General features: G+C 52.9%; 1 protein-coding gene across 1 annotated transcript; it reads left to right on the top strand.

Moving 5' to 3' along the window:
* Positions 1–2,439: 2,439 nt before the first annotated feature.
* Positions 2,440–2,826, top strand: LOC104583995 (uncharacterized protein K02A2.6-like). The gene has a single exon (XM_010238062.1). The coding sequence runs from the start codon at positions 2,440–2,442 to the stop codon at positions 2,824–2,826; it is 387 nt and encodes a 128-aa protein (XP_010236364.1).
* Positions 2,827–16,505: the final 13,679 nt, after the last annotated feature.

Raw genomic sequence — 16,505 nt, 5'->3', positions numbered from 1 at the left:
TTCCTGGGCATAGGAAAGCGTGCTCGTCGAGTTCCTCCGTGAGCGCCGGGGAATTTTTGCCTGGGTACCAGCTGACATGCCAGGCATCTCTAGAGAACTCGCTGAGAACGCACTCAATGTTGACGAGAACCCCAAGCCGGTTCGACAACCCGGCCATGCGGCGTTTCTTGGAGCCGAAACGCAAGGCTATCGGGGATGAAGTCAATCGACTCCTCGAAGCAAAGTTCATTCGGGAAATAAAACAAGCTACCTGGGTTGCAAACCCTGTCCTTGTCCCAAAAAAGAATACCACGGTCTTGCGCATGTGCGTCGACTTCACATCGCTCAACAAGCACTGCCCAAAGGAGCACTTCCCCCTACCTCGAATCGATCAGATCATCGACTTGACTGTGGGCTGCGAATGCCTGTGTTTCCTCGATGCCTACTCAGGCTACAACTAGATTCGACTCAAGATTGAGGACGAGAAAAATACCGCGTTCGTCACACCTTATGGTGTCTTCTGCTACACGACGATGCCCTTCGGACGAACAAATGCAGGAGCTACCTATCAGCGCTGCATGCAGGCTTGTCTGCAGTCGCAACTTTGGAACAATGTCCAGGTTTATATCGACGACATCGTTATTAAAACCAAGAAGGAAGCATCTCTCCTCGATGACATACGAGAGACGTTCGACAATCTGGACAAGTACAAGCAAGCTCAACCCCACCAAATGCACCTTCGGGGTTCCCGCCGGACAGCTACTTGGCTACTTCCTTTCGGCTCGATGCATAGAGGCCAACCCAACCAAAATCAGGCCATGCTAACAATGGGGGAGCCGACAAAGATCCACGAGCTCCAGCAGCTCACAGGGTGACTCGCCGCCTTGAGTCAATTCATCAGCAAACTGGGAGAAAAGGCCTTGCCCTTCTACCAGCTCTTGAAGAAAAAGAAGGAGGATTTCACGTGGACACCCGAAGCTAGCGTCGCCTTCGCGGACCTGAAACGCCAGCTGTCAACTTTTCCAATTCTCGTCGCACCTCATGAGGACGAACAGCTCCTACTCTACATCGCTGCCACTACTCAGGTGATCAGCACGGCTATTGTAGTCGAGAGAGCCGAAGAAGGCAAGACCCACGGCGTCTAGCGCCCGGTTTACTACCTCAGCGAGGTGCTCTCACCGACTAAGCAGCGCTACCCTCACTATCAGAAGCTTGTGTATGGCATCTTCATGACAGCACGCAAGCTCAAGGACTACTTCCATGAACACCTGATTGTGGTGGTCAGCGAAGCTCCACTCGCGAACATCCTCAACAACCCGGAGGCGACAGGCCAAGTCGCCGAGTGGGGAATCGAGCTTTCCCTGCGTAACCTTACTTACGAGTGGAGGAAGTCGATCAAATCGCAGGTGCTCTCCGACTTCATCGCCTAGTAGACAGAGGCCCATACTCTGGGCCCGTCTGACATGTCCAGCTCGTGGATGATGTACTTCGACGGGTGGAAGCGGCATGAGGGAGCTGGCGCAGGCATTGTGCTCATCTCGCCAAAAGGGGACAGGCTCCGTTACGTGCTGCAGATGCATTTCCGTAATCCCTCCAACAATGAAGCCGAGTACGAGGCCCTCTTGCATGGCATGCGCATGGACAAAATTTGCGGGGCCACTCGACTCATGATCTACGGCAACTCCTACCTCATAGTACAACAGACAATGAAGACCCGCGATGCCGTCTCCAACACCATGATCACCTGCCGTGACATTTACAATCTATTGGAGGTCCAGTTTGATGGCTGTGAGCTGCGCCACATCGGCCGCAACAGCAATGACTAGGCCGACAATCTGGCCAATCTCGGCTCTACCCCCACCCCAGTCCCGCCTGGGGTGTACTTGGAAGTGATCCATCAAAGGTCCATCAAGGAAAAGGGTGCAATCGCCCCCAAGCAACGGACACCAGTCGACGGAGCCATTCTTGGCGACGGTCCTGTCGACCCCGAGACGACAGCCACCCCTGAGATCGCAAGCGGTTAGGAAGAATCAGACGAAGTGCTTATGGTTCAGCCAACATGGATGCAACCATTCCTCACGTACATGCTACGCCAGGAACTGCTCGAGGACGTGGCCGAGGCTTGTCGCATCGCTCGCTGCTCGAAAGGCTTCACCATCATCGACGGCGAGCTCTACAAACAGAGCGTCTCCGGCGTGCTCCAACGGTGCATCAAACCTGAGGAAGGACGCGAGCTTCTTATCTACATCCACCAAGGCACCTGCGGCCACCACGCAAGCAGCCGCGCAATCGTGGCAAAGGCGTTCCGGGCTGGGTTCTATTGGCCAACAGCACTGCAAGACGCAGCAGGCATCATGACTCGATGCAAAGCCTGTCAGATGTTTGCCTGCAAGCCACACGCGCCCGCTTTGAAGCTAAACGATCCCCCTTGCTTTGCCCTTCGCCCAATGGGGACTCGACATGGTAGGACCGCTCCGCAGGTCCAAAGAAGGAGGGCACACCTTCCTCCTTGTCGCAATCGACAAGTTCACAAAGTGGATCGAGGCGATGCCTATCACAAACTCCACCGGCACTACTGCCGTCCTGTTCTTCCGGTCCATCATATTCCGTTTTGGGGTGCCTCATAGCATCATCACGGATAACGGTTCCAATTTTATTTCAAAGGAGTTCCAGGACTTCTGTGATGAGATGGGAATCCACCTCAATTACACCACCGTGGTGCACCAGCAGACCAACGGGCAGGCTGAAAAAGCCAACGGTCTACTCAAAACAGGCATCAAGAAACGGCTCATGACTCCCCTGCATCGAGAGCAGCTGGGGCATGGGTCGAGGAGCTACCCTCTATGACGAAGGGGTGACTTTGACAATTTCCATATTATTGGACTTGTATCTAGGAAAGTTTCGAGTGTATGTGTTGGTGATATCGTCGGCTAACAAGGACACAGGGGATGCGATTTACCTAGGTTCGGGGCCCTCGGAAGGTAATACCCCTACGTCCTGCTTGTCTGGATTGTATTGATGAGTCGATTACAAGAGTGCCGCTAGGGGCTAGATGCACAGATTCGATCTGGCGAGTGCGTCCAGACGGCTTCTATGCTAGATTGGTTGATCTTTGCTCCCCTCCTGGTCCCTTTATATATGCAGGAGACTAGGTCCCAGGTAGAGCCCAGGTCGAATACATTGTTGAGGCATACTATGTTTAAGCTTCTTTGTCTTGAGCCGCAAGTGGAGCATATGGACCGCTGAAGTCATAGTAGGCTTCCTTGTGGGCCCCCAGCTAGGCCATGATGGGTATACTCGAGTCGAGTACGTGGTTAGTCATAACCACGTCAGTAGCCCCAAGTGCCTAGTTGAGTCGAAGACTTGAGTAGGGACTTTAGAGAATCGAAAGCTTTTATGCACCTGTTGAGGTAGTTGCGACTGAAGGTGTTAGACGTATAACTCTGCTGACTCGGAAGTGCATCGAGTCAAACTTCGAATGAAAAGTGCTCGAGTCGAAGACTGTTTGAGTCGATCTTTCAATGTATGACTGCTGGACGATAACAACGTTATTGACTCGACAATATGTCAAATAAAAATTCAGCTAAGTGTGGCAATGTTTGGTCATGGGGATAAATGCTTAATGTGCCTGGAGTACTCGACGGGTCGAGTCCAGTTAATCGCTCTAGGGCAAAGACAACATTAACTTTCATCAGTATTCGAGTCCCCGGGCTCGAACCTGGCAACTGGCGAAATTTGACTCAACCCGCGGGGGCTTACAGAGTCAAATCCCAGTTTCAAGTGCTTGACTCTATTATCAGTAGCACTATCTTGTGCCATGATCAACGGTGGAATGACGCAGCCGGTGCGATTCCAGGCCCCGTAGGAAGCCTACGGGTCTTATCTTCACGCCGAACATGAATTAGGGAACGGCCCTTTAAAGGAAAGTTTTACTGCATGAATGCAGTCGATGCATACCCAGGCCTAAATATAGGGCTTACCTTCATGCAATGAGCATGGTTTGACTGGAATAACTGTCGTAGCCCGGGGCGTAGACATCGGGGGTGAGCGGCACCCCCTTTTAGGTTTGGCAGATGGCGTCGGGGGTCGCTCCGGCGATCGCAGCGAGGCCAATGTCAAGCGTGAGGGAACACAAGTTCGTTTTACCCAGGTTCGGGCCACTCTGAGGTGTAAAACCCTACGTCCTGCTTCTGTGTTTTTATTACCTGATGAACAATGGTTTACAGGTTGCCGGGGGAGTCCCCGGGTGCTCTCTCCTTTCTTGCTAAGGACTACTTGCTATTTCTGGCTAAAACTTGTAAGGAACCGAACCCTTTGACCGTTGGCGATGGTCCTCCTTTTATACTCAATGTGATACCACAGGTGCCTTGGTGCATGGGTGACAAGTGGCGAACAAGGAAACCGGGCAGCTTGCCCTTGCCGTGCTGGCTTGCATGCATGGTGAGTAGCCCTGCGACTAGGGCGCTACGTGCCTGGAATTCACAGCAGGCCAGTCATTGTGGGCTGACTGGACGAGGAATCACCTTTCTGTCGGAGCATTAAATGCTTGGTTGTGCTTCACTCCTCGCCCTGACAAGCCCTGCGCACAAGGAGCCCGCCGGGCGGCCACGTGGCGTCGTTGCTCTACCTGCTTGGTCCCGCGCCTGTAGTAAGCGCCTGCGCCCGGGAACACCCTCCCCGGCAAGCGACCTTCCCGAGAGGCGCCCAGACGGGAATCTTCTCGTTGCCTTCCAGAGCAACCCCCGCAGCCCGGCTAGCCTTGCCGGGCTGGTGACTTGTCGAGCAGCTTGCATGGGGTTGCCCGGGGTGCTATCCTTGCGGGGAGCAAGCGAGGCGACCCACGCGTCATGCAGCAGTGGTACCCCGGGTGCCACTGGTGCGACAGTAGACCCCAGGCGTGGGCCGGCAACGCCTGTTCCCGGGCGAAATCACCCCTGGTCGGTTGCCGAGCTACGCCCTTAACCGGCGCGTGGGTCCCGAGTCGTTTCGGGTCCCCGTTCATGCGCTGCTCCATGGACTCTGTCGTTACGAGCAGAGTGGTGGGGGCGAGATTTCCTCCCTAACCTCCCCCCTAATCATGGGTGGTTAAGGCCACGTCCCGCATTATCTCCTTAAGGCGTAGTTATCCTGTGACAGAACACCCCTGCCGGCAACTTCCGGCGCTCTGCTGCCCGCTTGGACAGTTCGTCAGCTGCGAAGTTATCCTTGCGCTTGACGTGCTCAAATCACAAACCCTTGAACTTGCGTTCTAACTTGCAGACTTCATCCACGTACGCTGCCATCTGCAGGAAGTCGTAGTCCTTGTTGACCTGGTTGATCACGAGTTGGGAATCCTCGCGAACAACTAGGCGCTTGATATCGAGGGCGATTGCCGCCCGCAACCCGGCGAGCAACCTTCGTATGCAGCCGTGTTGTTGGTCGAGTTGGGGAAGTCGAGTTGGATGGCGAACTTCAGCTGGTCTCCCGTGGGTGACTCGACAAAGACTCCGGCGCCAGCTCCCTGCAGGCTGAAAGCGCCGTCGAAGTACATGATCCAGTGGCCTTCGTCCAGCTTGCCGGGCAGGCTGGTCTCCGGCTGCTCTTCTTCTATGCCTGTTGAGGTCCATTCCGCAACGAAATCAGCCAACATAGCACTCTTGATGCTCTTGGTGTTCGTGAAGTGTAGATCGAACTCCGACAACTCCATTCTCCACTCGGCCACCCTTCCGGTGGCTTCACGGTTGGTGAGGGCCTGCTCGAGGCAGAACCCTTCTCGTCGCGCGCACCCGAGGCGAACCGTGACCACCGGAGTGACCGTCTCGTCGCGCGCATCGACCCAGCCCTTCCCTGACGCCCGAGCTCCACCGGAACCGCCCGCCGCTGCGTCCCCCTGTCGCCGAAGCCTTGCCGGGAACCTAGCGCCGCTGCCGGGTAAGCCATGCTCCATCTCAGCCGTTAGATCTTTATCAACGGTCATGATTAGACCACTTAAATCCCGAACCGGTACGCGATCTGGATCGTCCGATCCGTTTAAGTGAGATCCGACGGTCCAGATTTAATCCCTTCCCGAATCGGTAGGCACCAATAGGAAGCTGCCACGTGGCCAAGATTAAAATGAAAAAAACTTAAACCCCGGTTTAATTAAATGGCAGTTTTGCAGAAACACCCCTAGAACTTCAAATGCTTATAACTTTTAAACCACTGGGCCAAATTTGACCAGTTTTACCTTTTTGGGAAAGCTCTTGACCTGTAGAATCTTTTAGCATAGTTTAAATTTAAATTTAAAAAATTTAACCACAGTAAATTTATAGAAAGGCCTTTAATGCCATTTAAATCATATCTTTTTGTTTAGAAATCCTTTTTAATTGAAACCAGTGCCCAAATTTTTTTTTTATTGTCCTCTATCCATTGGGACAGAGAAATAAATTTTTTGAATTAAATTAATTGGTTGATGCCAATAAAATCTTGTCTTAGGGTTTTTAATCCCTTGTTTTGTTTATTGCAATTAACCTAGCATACAAAATATTAATGGCAAATGCTTTGGACCAAAAATATAATCTGGTTTTATTTCAAATAAAATCAACCCAATCATGTCACATGATATGCATTGCATCATGGCATATATTTTCTTTTTGATTGTATTGTATGTTTATGTATGCATTGTTTGTTTCGTTTAGTTTTCTCGGAAAGCGAACAGTGTGATTGCGAGGAGTGCTTGAATACCAACTGCTATCAAGGCAAGTTCACTTTGACCATCATCCTATTATTTTATTATGCACTAGATTTTATTAGTTGCATTGTTAGGATTATTATTGTATATATGCTAGCTATGATTTCTCCTACTAGTATAGGATACCCTTGCCATGTCCTCACCACCAATTGCCATCGTAGTAGTGAATGTTATGCTATGTTAGTATACGAGGGTGGTATTATTACAATGTGATACTATTGAATTAAAGTATGATTTTCCTAGTGTATGGCAAAACAAATAATTCAATGAACCGTCCTGAGTGGGCTGCTTTGAGTATGTATTTGAGATGTATGCGACGTCAGGTCCATTTCTATGAGTCGTCTCACCATTTCTATGGGAGCGCCTGCATCGCATATGTGGGATGCCACCCGGGCTAACGAGAGACTGGACTAGTTTCCTGTTTAGTTGCTTCCAGTACAACCACATGGTATTATGGGGTCTGCCAGGATGGATGTAAGAAATATGAACCCAGATCCGAGGTGACATCGGTATGTAGCAGTGTAGTTGGGGGCGCGTCCCTCAGGTGGTCTGGGGGATTATGTTCTGAAAATTCCTATAGTCAATGCCGTTGCTACTCTACCCTGAGGACAACAAGGGATTAACACGTCGATTTCTTGTGGGTAAAGTGTACCACCTCTCGAGAGTGTCAAACTAAGTACTTAGGCGTGTCCCCGATTACGGACAATTATGAGCAACTAGATTTGGGGGCTGTAAAGAAGGTCTCACTCATTCCAATTTCTTAATAAAATGAATGGATTGAACAGTGTAGTAGCAATTGATGTATCTACTCAATGTGCTCTAGGTTAATAGGAGCATGGGTGTTTCTATCCCGTGTCCAATAGAAATAAAACTATTTGGTTAAAAGTGATAGGATGAACAATGATGCTTTTATGCAAATAGCCAAACGTCACTTAGCCAAAATCTGCATGTACTTGGTAGGTCCTTTTATAACTCTGGTGAACTTGCCAATACATTCAATGTATTGACCACGTAGTGGCTGCAATTAACAATGCAGGTGGATCCGATGATGAGTGAGGTTCGTCGTTGTCTTGTGGGTCATGTGCTTACATTCCAACATGCTCTCACCTTGGAGTAGTGTGGCCCTTATGTTCTACCCTTTTCCGCCGCAGTTTTTGGAACAATGTTCTATGGTTTTTTTTTTTGAAACTCTATTTGTTATGCTGACCCAAGGGGTCATGCGAGGTTGTAAGTACTATTAAATTTTGGATGATGCGATGTAATAAAGTACTTTGACATTTGTATCTTGATATTTCATCATGAAACTGTGTGTGCGAGTGAGTCGATCCAGGGACTAGCACAATAAGCACATAAATCGAACCCTGTACGGGGGCGGTCGCTTCAGTAGCTGAGCTGTTCTTTTGATAATACCATCGACCGCAGGGACTCGAAGATGTTTCAGGCCAACCCCTTCTGGCGGAGAAGAAACGCAGCCGAGAGGAAGACTCCAGGCGCTTGATCAGTCGACTAGGGTTGAGGACCCAAATGCCGACGCTTTGATTCCCGCACCCGCAACGAAGAAAACCAGAACGAGCAGGCCTGTTCCCGCACGCCGTTATGGCCTCCTTGCCCGGATCGCTCGAAGAACGTGCGTATCTTGCAGAGTGGCTTCAAAAGTTTAGGAACTTTATTAAATTCTCGAAAATTTCCCAGCAACCTAGTTGCCTCAGGTGACAACAACAAGGCTCAGGTGGTTGACACTACAAGAATTTACCTGAATTATGACGTTCTAAAACTGTCATAATGGGCCAAAAATCCGTCATCCAAAATATTTTATGACGGTCCTGCTAAACGCCTTTGACCCGTGCTCATAGATTGTAGGTCATGACAGAACGTCCCAGCCGTCACCAAGTTGGCCCTCAATGACGGCCCAGCCCATTAAGGCCGGTCAAGCCATCACTGATACGATGACATCAGCATTGTCAGAAGTGAATCTAACGTTTAACACGTGCATTGACCGGCAAAGCCACGAGGCAGGCCACAGGGACGACACGTGGTTGATGTACGGACCTATCAGAGGACGACATGTGTCAAGTTTGGATAGGTTCACGAGTCGGCTTTTACAAGGGTCACGTGTTGACGTTGCCGACCTACACGTGTGGGGATCTTGCCGTGTCACGTGTCGCCATCTTATTGGGCACGTGTCTTCTTCCTGTGCGAACACGTGTCGGCATCCTGATGGGATGCGGGTCGGCATCTTGAAGGGCCGCACGTCAGCTTCCTATTCGGCCACGTGTGCCTCGAGGCCCAAGAATTTGGGAGGCCCGTTAGGGCTACCTAGGCCGGTCCACCAGAATCGAGGCCCAGTGGGCCGGCCCACCATAATGCACGGTGGGCAGGCCCAACAATGCCGAGGCCCATTGGGCCGGCCCGTTTCATATTTTTTTTCAACATGCCCATTTATGAATTTTCTTGGCAGTCTACAGTAACGGGCCGGCCTGTTGATGGTTTTTTCAGCCAGCCCATTTACGGTTTGTCTCCAGGCCTTAGAATAACGGGCCGGCCCGTTTACCTTTTGACAACAGGCCTCCAAGTAATGGGCCAGCCCGTTTGATAAGGCCGTTTACGGTTTGTTCATTCGGCCTAGTTGTTACATGCTAGCCCATGTATGATTTCTTTTTCGGCCCGATTACGCTCTCATCCGGCCCAGTCGTTAGGATGCACGGCAGCACAACGGCCCATGTTAGGCTACAGCCTAACAATACGTTCGTATGTTACATGATCAAGATAAAACTTCGCTAAAAAAAACCATGATCAAGATAAAACAGTCCACGAGGGCCTTGAAGACTGAGCATCACGACACCCAGTCACGTGATAATTACAACACACAGCTTCAGTACATACGAAGATAACACAGGTGCCATTGTCGTGAATGGCAAACAAAATTAGCTTCAGGCAGGCAAAATAACAGCTCGACCATGCACGTGGACCATCCCACCTCTAGGCAAGGAGGGGAGGGTTCCGATGGATCTCGTAGAGACGGCGGCGGAATTCGGGGCGGGAGATCTGGTGCCGCCAGGTCTTACTTGTCATGGAGGCCCGGAGGAGAGAAGACGGCTCGTCAGGCGGGAGACGGAGTAAGATCTCCTCGACGAGCTCATCAGGGAGTGCCATCTCGCGGTGGTGTCTGGGCTGGGGTATATAGTCGAGGGATATGGGTATTGGGTAGCGGTGGCGAGCTTAGGGTTTGGGAAAAGCGACCATTGTGACGGGGGACGGGCTAAGGGCATCTCGTAGGTACCCCTTATATCCTTGCTATTTGTCTATTTAAGGGTCCATGGACTAAAAAGCAACCCAATGAGGACCACCATTTGTCTAAAAGTTGTCCACACACACACAACCCCAACCCCATTTCTTCCCCAAATTTGGGGAGGGAATAGGGAATCCCCCATTTGTGCAAAACTTGTCAAAACCTTGTCCGCTTGGCCCGCATGTCAAAGGATACATAGGCGTTCCCATTGGACAACAACATACTTTCTACACCTCCATTTGTCCAACACTCCAACCCGCCCACCCCCCATCCCACCCCACCCCCACCCCCCACCGAAATGGACAAATAGGGGCTCACCCTTCGAGCTGCCCTGAGAAGGTAGCGGTCAGGAGCGAGTAGGCATGTGCGTGTGCGTGCTGCTCTGTGACACATGCAAGGAAGAAATCAAGCAAAAGCGACTCGTGTAGTCAATTACGCACCACGAAATCAAGATCCAGGTAGTTGAACCACCAACTAGATAGCTAAACCTCATGGTTACATTGTTGGCGCATACTTCATTATTACTGTAGATGCAGATCATATAAACGAAAATCGGTCAAAATGTTCTTCTTTGTAACATCATTGTCTGCTCCGTGGATACGGGGGTATCCCGGATCCTAGGAGCATGAGATGCGGCCCCATCGTGTCAGCGTTAGGCTCCCCAGGGACTTGTCGCGTGTGCGAACACGGACACCGAGAGTGCGTTCACCCCCTTTTTGTTTAGGTAGCAGGGCGTGGGGAGAATGCTCCGAGCCCCACCGGTAAGGACATCGACTCCGGCGATTTACCCAGGTTTGGGCCACCCGAAGGTGTAATACCCTATGTCCTGCTTTGTGTGTATAGATGGTGGTGGATGGCACAAGGGAAGGTTACAACGAGCAGTCGGAGCTGTGAGCTCTAGCCTAAACTACGGCGGCCCGAGGAGGAGGGAGAAGCAGACGCTGCTCGTCTCCGGCGGTCGGAACACCAACCCTTCTCTTACGTCGGACTGCCTATGCCTGGTCTATCCCTGATGCCAACCTTCTAATCTCGGATCTTCGGCCCTCCTCAATGGAAGCCTCGGGCCTTCTTTTATAGTTCAAGGGGTCACCACATTGGCAAACTTAGGGCACATGGCATGCGTGCTGCTAAAGGAGAACATCCTCGCTACAAGACGAATATGAAGCTGTCCGCCTGCTCTATGGCTCCTGCCCAAAGTGACTGTATCCAGCCTAGGGCGCAGAGAAGCTTTCGACCCTGTCTGGGCCGAAACGGTCATAGTCCTGGCGTGGCATGGAACCTGGCCGGTCAAAAGGTAAAGGGGACATGCTGCGCCCCGCTTGCCGTCCTCGCCGGCGATCGTCACACAACAGTCGTGCAGTCCTGAGGGCACCATTTGAACGGGAAAATTCGTACCAGCCAAGGATCGTGAGCGCCAAAGTAGCCATCCAGGACCGGCTGAGGTAAGCAGTGACACATTCTCTCCCTAGGTACCAAGCCAGGCACCCCCGCGAGCCTTCCGGCTCCAGACCTGAGGAAGGAGAGAATGGTCACATGTCTCCCGGGATGGCTTCCCGGGAAGGCAGTCCCCGGGGGGCCTAGTACTAACATGGTGGGGACGCGTCTCACTCTCCCATGATTCGGGATACCCCCGTATCCCCGTAGCCAACAGTAGCCCCCGGGCATTGATCCGGCAAGAGGCAAGTGTACATGTAGAGCCTCTCGCCGGGCGATGCCTGCCAAGGAGCGAGAGGCACAGGCCCACTGCAACGCTCGTCAGGCGACGCGCGTGGTCGATGGCGTGTCGTAGTGGAGATGACCTGCCACGACTGGACGTGGCCTTGACTGCTCCGTATGGTGGTCTCGATTCCCGTGCTCCGGTGGAAGAGTCGCTGTAGTCATGGGTTCGTGGGCGCGCTAATCGGGGTGATTTTTGGGGAATTGAGGGGAAGGGGAAGGGGCTAACCTATATACAATAGGCGCGGCCACTTCCATCCGCTCGCATTCCCCTTCTCTCGCCCACAACCAGCCGTGGCCCACGCTCTTCGTCTTCTTGCTGCTCTGCTGCTCTGCCGTCCCGCTGCTATGGCTCCCAAGACCCGCCATTCCAAGAATAAGGGGAAGGGAGGGAAGTCCCGGCCCCGCAGGGATAGCGCAACGCCGGGGCCTACTCCTCTGGGAAGGGGCCTCATAGACCGACTCCGGGCGGCCGCAGCGGGCCCCAACAATGAGCACGGCGAGACTAGACTAAGACCGGCCGGCGAAGAACGCGATGGCTTCCGGGTGGTCTTCGTCGATCACTTGCTGCTAGGACTCGTGCCTCCAGTTTCAGAGTTCTTCGCAGCGGTGTTGACGGTGTACGGCCTGCAGGTGGCACACCTTCACCTGATGCGGTCATTGCCATGGCGATCTTTGCTCATCTGTGCATAAACTTCGTCGGCCTGGCGCCATGGGTGGCATTTTTCCGCCATTTCTTCATTCGCGAAGTTCCCATCGAGAGCACTCCATGACGAGACGGACAAGGAGTTCCCGCCGAGGCCTCTCCACTCGGCGAGGTCCGACTCCTGGCTACGCCGATGGTGTCTTGCCGACATGGGGGAGGACGCCTTCGGCGTCTTCGACTTGCCTGACGGCCCGCCCTTCCCGAACCTTGGCTCGATGTACGGCTTCTGGGTGGGTCTAGATACGCGAGATTGGGACTTCCGGGATGCCGCGTACCATGTGAGGCGCCTCGCAGAGCAAGGGCTGACAACCCCGATGGTGGTGCGGGACTTCCTCCGGTGTCAGATTGCCCACTTGCAGCATTGATCACACCACGCCTGGGCATACTCCGGGGCGGACGACCCAACTCGCTTGTTCTCCGGAGAGGAGCAGAAGTTGTCGGACGAGCGGCTCGCCCGTTGTCGGGGTCTCTTCTTTGGTGCCGCGGAGGTGGGCGAGCTGCCCGAGATGGTAGTGCCCCTCTGCGATAGCGATTACCGAGACGACGTCCTCCAGGTCATGCCCCACTATGACGGGCGGAGCATTCAAGACTCTTGGGGCTTGCCCGCCCGGGAAGAGCTTGCCGAAGGTCGGCAAGCCCGGCGCGCCTAAGCTTCGGGGAGGCGCGGCCAACCTGTCGAAGGGGTCTCCGGGAGTTAGGGCAGAGCGCGTCCCGACCCGTCGCCCGGGACCGTTGAGCCCCTCCGCAATCAGGAGACCAGTGGGCGAGGGTCCGCCGAACACGCCGAACTCCACTGGCTTCATTGAGGGGCCGGGGAGGACGGTTGCGCCTCTCCCCCGGGGGCCTGAGCGGGACTCCACTCCCATCCTTTCTCCGGAAGCGGAAGGCTTTCGTCGTGGTGGACGATGAGGAGGAGTGCAGGTAGGCGGGCCCTTCCCGTTTTTCCCTTTCGGTACTTGGTTGCACCACCTAACTCTCCTCCTTTCCTTGCCACGGCGCCGCTGCCGCCAAGAGGACGTGAGACGGTGCGTCGCCCGCCAGACCAACACTAGGTAACTCTTCCCTTCTTTCTTGGTCCTGCAGGATTAGCTAATTGATACAATAAGGGTGTTACCTTATCCATCCTTTCCTGCCCCGTAGATTCCTCGGACCTTAGGAGCGCTCCCCGGGCCCAGGGGCCTAAAGAGGCCACTCTCTCCGGGGAGGGTTCCCGGGGTAGAGGCCAGCAACAAGCCCCGAAGCCCCCAGCGCCAGCTGGTCCGGACGGACCCACGCGCAGGGCCCAGTTCCCGGGACCCGCCGCAGCTGACCCACACCCTGGCCCCACTGCCAAAGCCAGGGTAACCGCGCCTGCTCCCCCAACATAGTCCCTGCCTAATCGGGCCATGACCGGGGCTAGCGTCTCCTTGCCCCGGGGAGTGTGCAGAACGGCACCCGCGCATCTCCGGGCGCGGGAGGGGTCTTCAGCTAGGCCCAACGCGGGATCCTCACGGTCGAGGCGCTCACCCGCAGCATGTGCCAACGCGCCGCGGAGATCTCACGCAGGGAGCAGGATCTGTTGCTGGTGCGAGAAGGCTTCCAGCGGACGGTGGAGGAGGAACGTGCTCGAGTCGCCATGGCAAAGGCCCGTTCCCTCAAGCTCGGGCGGGAGGTCGAGGATTAGGCCTGGGCCGTCGGAGAGGCCCACCAGGAGTTGAACCGCCAAGCGGAGCTGCGCTCAACAGAGCTGGAGTCCGCGGAGGCACGACTGGTCTCACTCAGGAACGAGCAGGAGCAGTGCTCACGCGGTCGCGAACTCCAGGGAGTTGCTCTACCGGATCATCTCTTGGGCTCTGCTGGCGGAATGCCTCACTCACATGGAGGCTGGTGCCGTTCGCGCCGTGCTTGGGCGGCCCGTGCTCGCGTCCAGGAGCTGGAGGGTGCCGCCGTGTCTCTTCAAGTGCGTCGGGAGCAAGCAGAGACGTGCTCTGCGTCCACCCAAACGAAGGTCGACGGACTCCGTCGGGGCGTCAAAGAGGTGGCCGACGCCCGCGACAAGGCGCAGGCGAGGGAGGAGACGTCCAGCATGGGTCTTCTCAAGCTGAAAAGCAGCCATCGATCGAACCTCCTAAGTATCCAAAGCGATTCGAGAAACCTTGCTGGAGCCCCTAGGGGAGCGACGGTGTGAGACCCCGGGGCTGAATTTATGCAATTTAGCCCCAAATGCCTTCCTACGATGAACACTTCACAACATACACGCAATGTGTTCACCGCAGGTTGGAACAAAAATGGTATCATTACATCACTTCTAAGACACAAGGTTAAGTCAAGCTCATACAAGGAGTGAAATACCAAGTTATTACATCTCATGGACACATGTCCAGAATCATTATTACACCAGCAGAAGCAAAATAGGCCCGAGTATGGACAAGTTTACAATTATTGCCTAAGAGGCTGAAACTGGAAGGAGAGCCCGCCACAAGCTCACAGAACCCTGCTCTGGAATCTTCGGACTAAACGTCGAAGCTGTCGTCGTCAAACTCCACGTAGTAACCACTCACCTGTTCCTCCGGAAACTCTGGAGAAAACAACGTTGCAAAGCAACTGAGTACAAATGACTCGCAAGACTTACGGGAGATCTAAACTAGATATGCAACAAGTCTCAAAGGATGGATAACATGGTGGAGTCATGCAGCAGCAATTTATCTGGAGAGACACACTAACGACATCGTCTAATTAGAGGATGAGAAGCGTCTACCAAGTGAGGTGATCTTCTAATAAGTAACACCAAACAAACACAACCTCTTGTCACCCCCTCAACCCCTTGTGAGGAAATGATCCAAAGGCACTCACACTTAAGCAGTTTTAAGCATATCCATGATTAAAGGCTAATTACTACTCAAGTTTAAGAGATTAAGTTAATTAAATTGATTGAGTTCTCTATGATCAAGTAATGACCAATCAAGTCGTCCATAACCACTGACACAGCTTTCAGAAAGATTTATCCATGCAGGGTGTGCCAATTTACCCGTACACGTTCGTCCAACCCTTGACGCCACTAGCATGGAACACACGCAAAAACATGTGCCGGCAGGATTGAGCGACACGATGTTTCCAAGCCCCACAACTAATCCAGGGAACCACCCAACTGAGTCTAATCCGAAACGAGAGCCCGGCCGAAGCGTCATACGGACACAAGAGTTGCCGGAACAGCCGGTAGTGGTTCAGTGTCCGCAGAATGACCACTCCAGACGTGTGCCACAGTCCTATATGTATGCAAAGTACCACAAATCCCCAAACACAACACTAGTGTATATGCGATATGCCAAATGGAACGCCCGGACTATGTGGCCCCCGGAAGAGCTATGAAACAAGTACTAAGTCAAGGGGGAAGCCATATCTTCTCCCACGAGCGGTTAGCGCGAAGTTTCTTGGGTCGGCAAAAACGAGAACTCGGTCCTTAGGTCGGCGCCAATGGAACAAAACACCAATGCGTTAGCACGGCCTCCCATCGTTGCCTTGTGCAGGTAACAACAGGTCACAGTTTAACAATTGCAATTAAATACAGAAAAGTAGCATGTGGATGTAGCAATTGTGTAACCCAAGTAAGGACACTAGACTAGCAATCTAAGCAAAACTTCTAATGACCAACTAGGGCAATAAAGAAACATGTGACATGGTAATAGGATAAGGAACCAGACAACGGACTTTTGAATAGAGCTGACTAAAGCTATGCAATCCTAGAGGTATCGTGACAGGACTGAGAACATAACTTAATGCAAGAAGGAGAGAGAGGCATTAGGTATGAACAACATGTTCAAGGAATGGCTGCTTGCCTGGATTCTCGGTCGCTGGGCACAGAGAGAGGGGATCCGAAGAAGTGTGGGAACTCAGACGTCGACGGGGTAAGTCGGAGTCGCTATCGTAAAGATCCAAATCACACAATACGCAAATAAGTAACAATTCATAGGTGCAATGCACAATACAACATGAGATGGCATGTGACAACATGATGCAACAATATGCAAGTGAAAAGATTCCATTTAGCAACAAAGTTAACCATTAGGTGATTAGAACATGGTAAACAATAGCTTTAAAAAGACTCAAATGGCCTAACCAAGTATGCT

This window comes from Brachypodium distachyon, chromosome 3 (assembly GCF_000005505.3).
Source record: "Brachypodium distachyon strain Bd21 chromosome 3, Brachypodium_distachyon_v3.0, whole genome shotgun sequence".
Taxonomy (NCBI): Eukaryota; Viridiplantae; Streptophyta; class Magnoliopsida; order Poales; family Poaceae; genus Brachypodium; species Brachypodium distachyon.
This window is presented reverse-complemented; position numbering and strand designations above follow the sequence as displayed.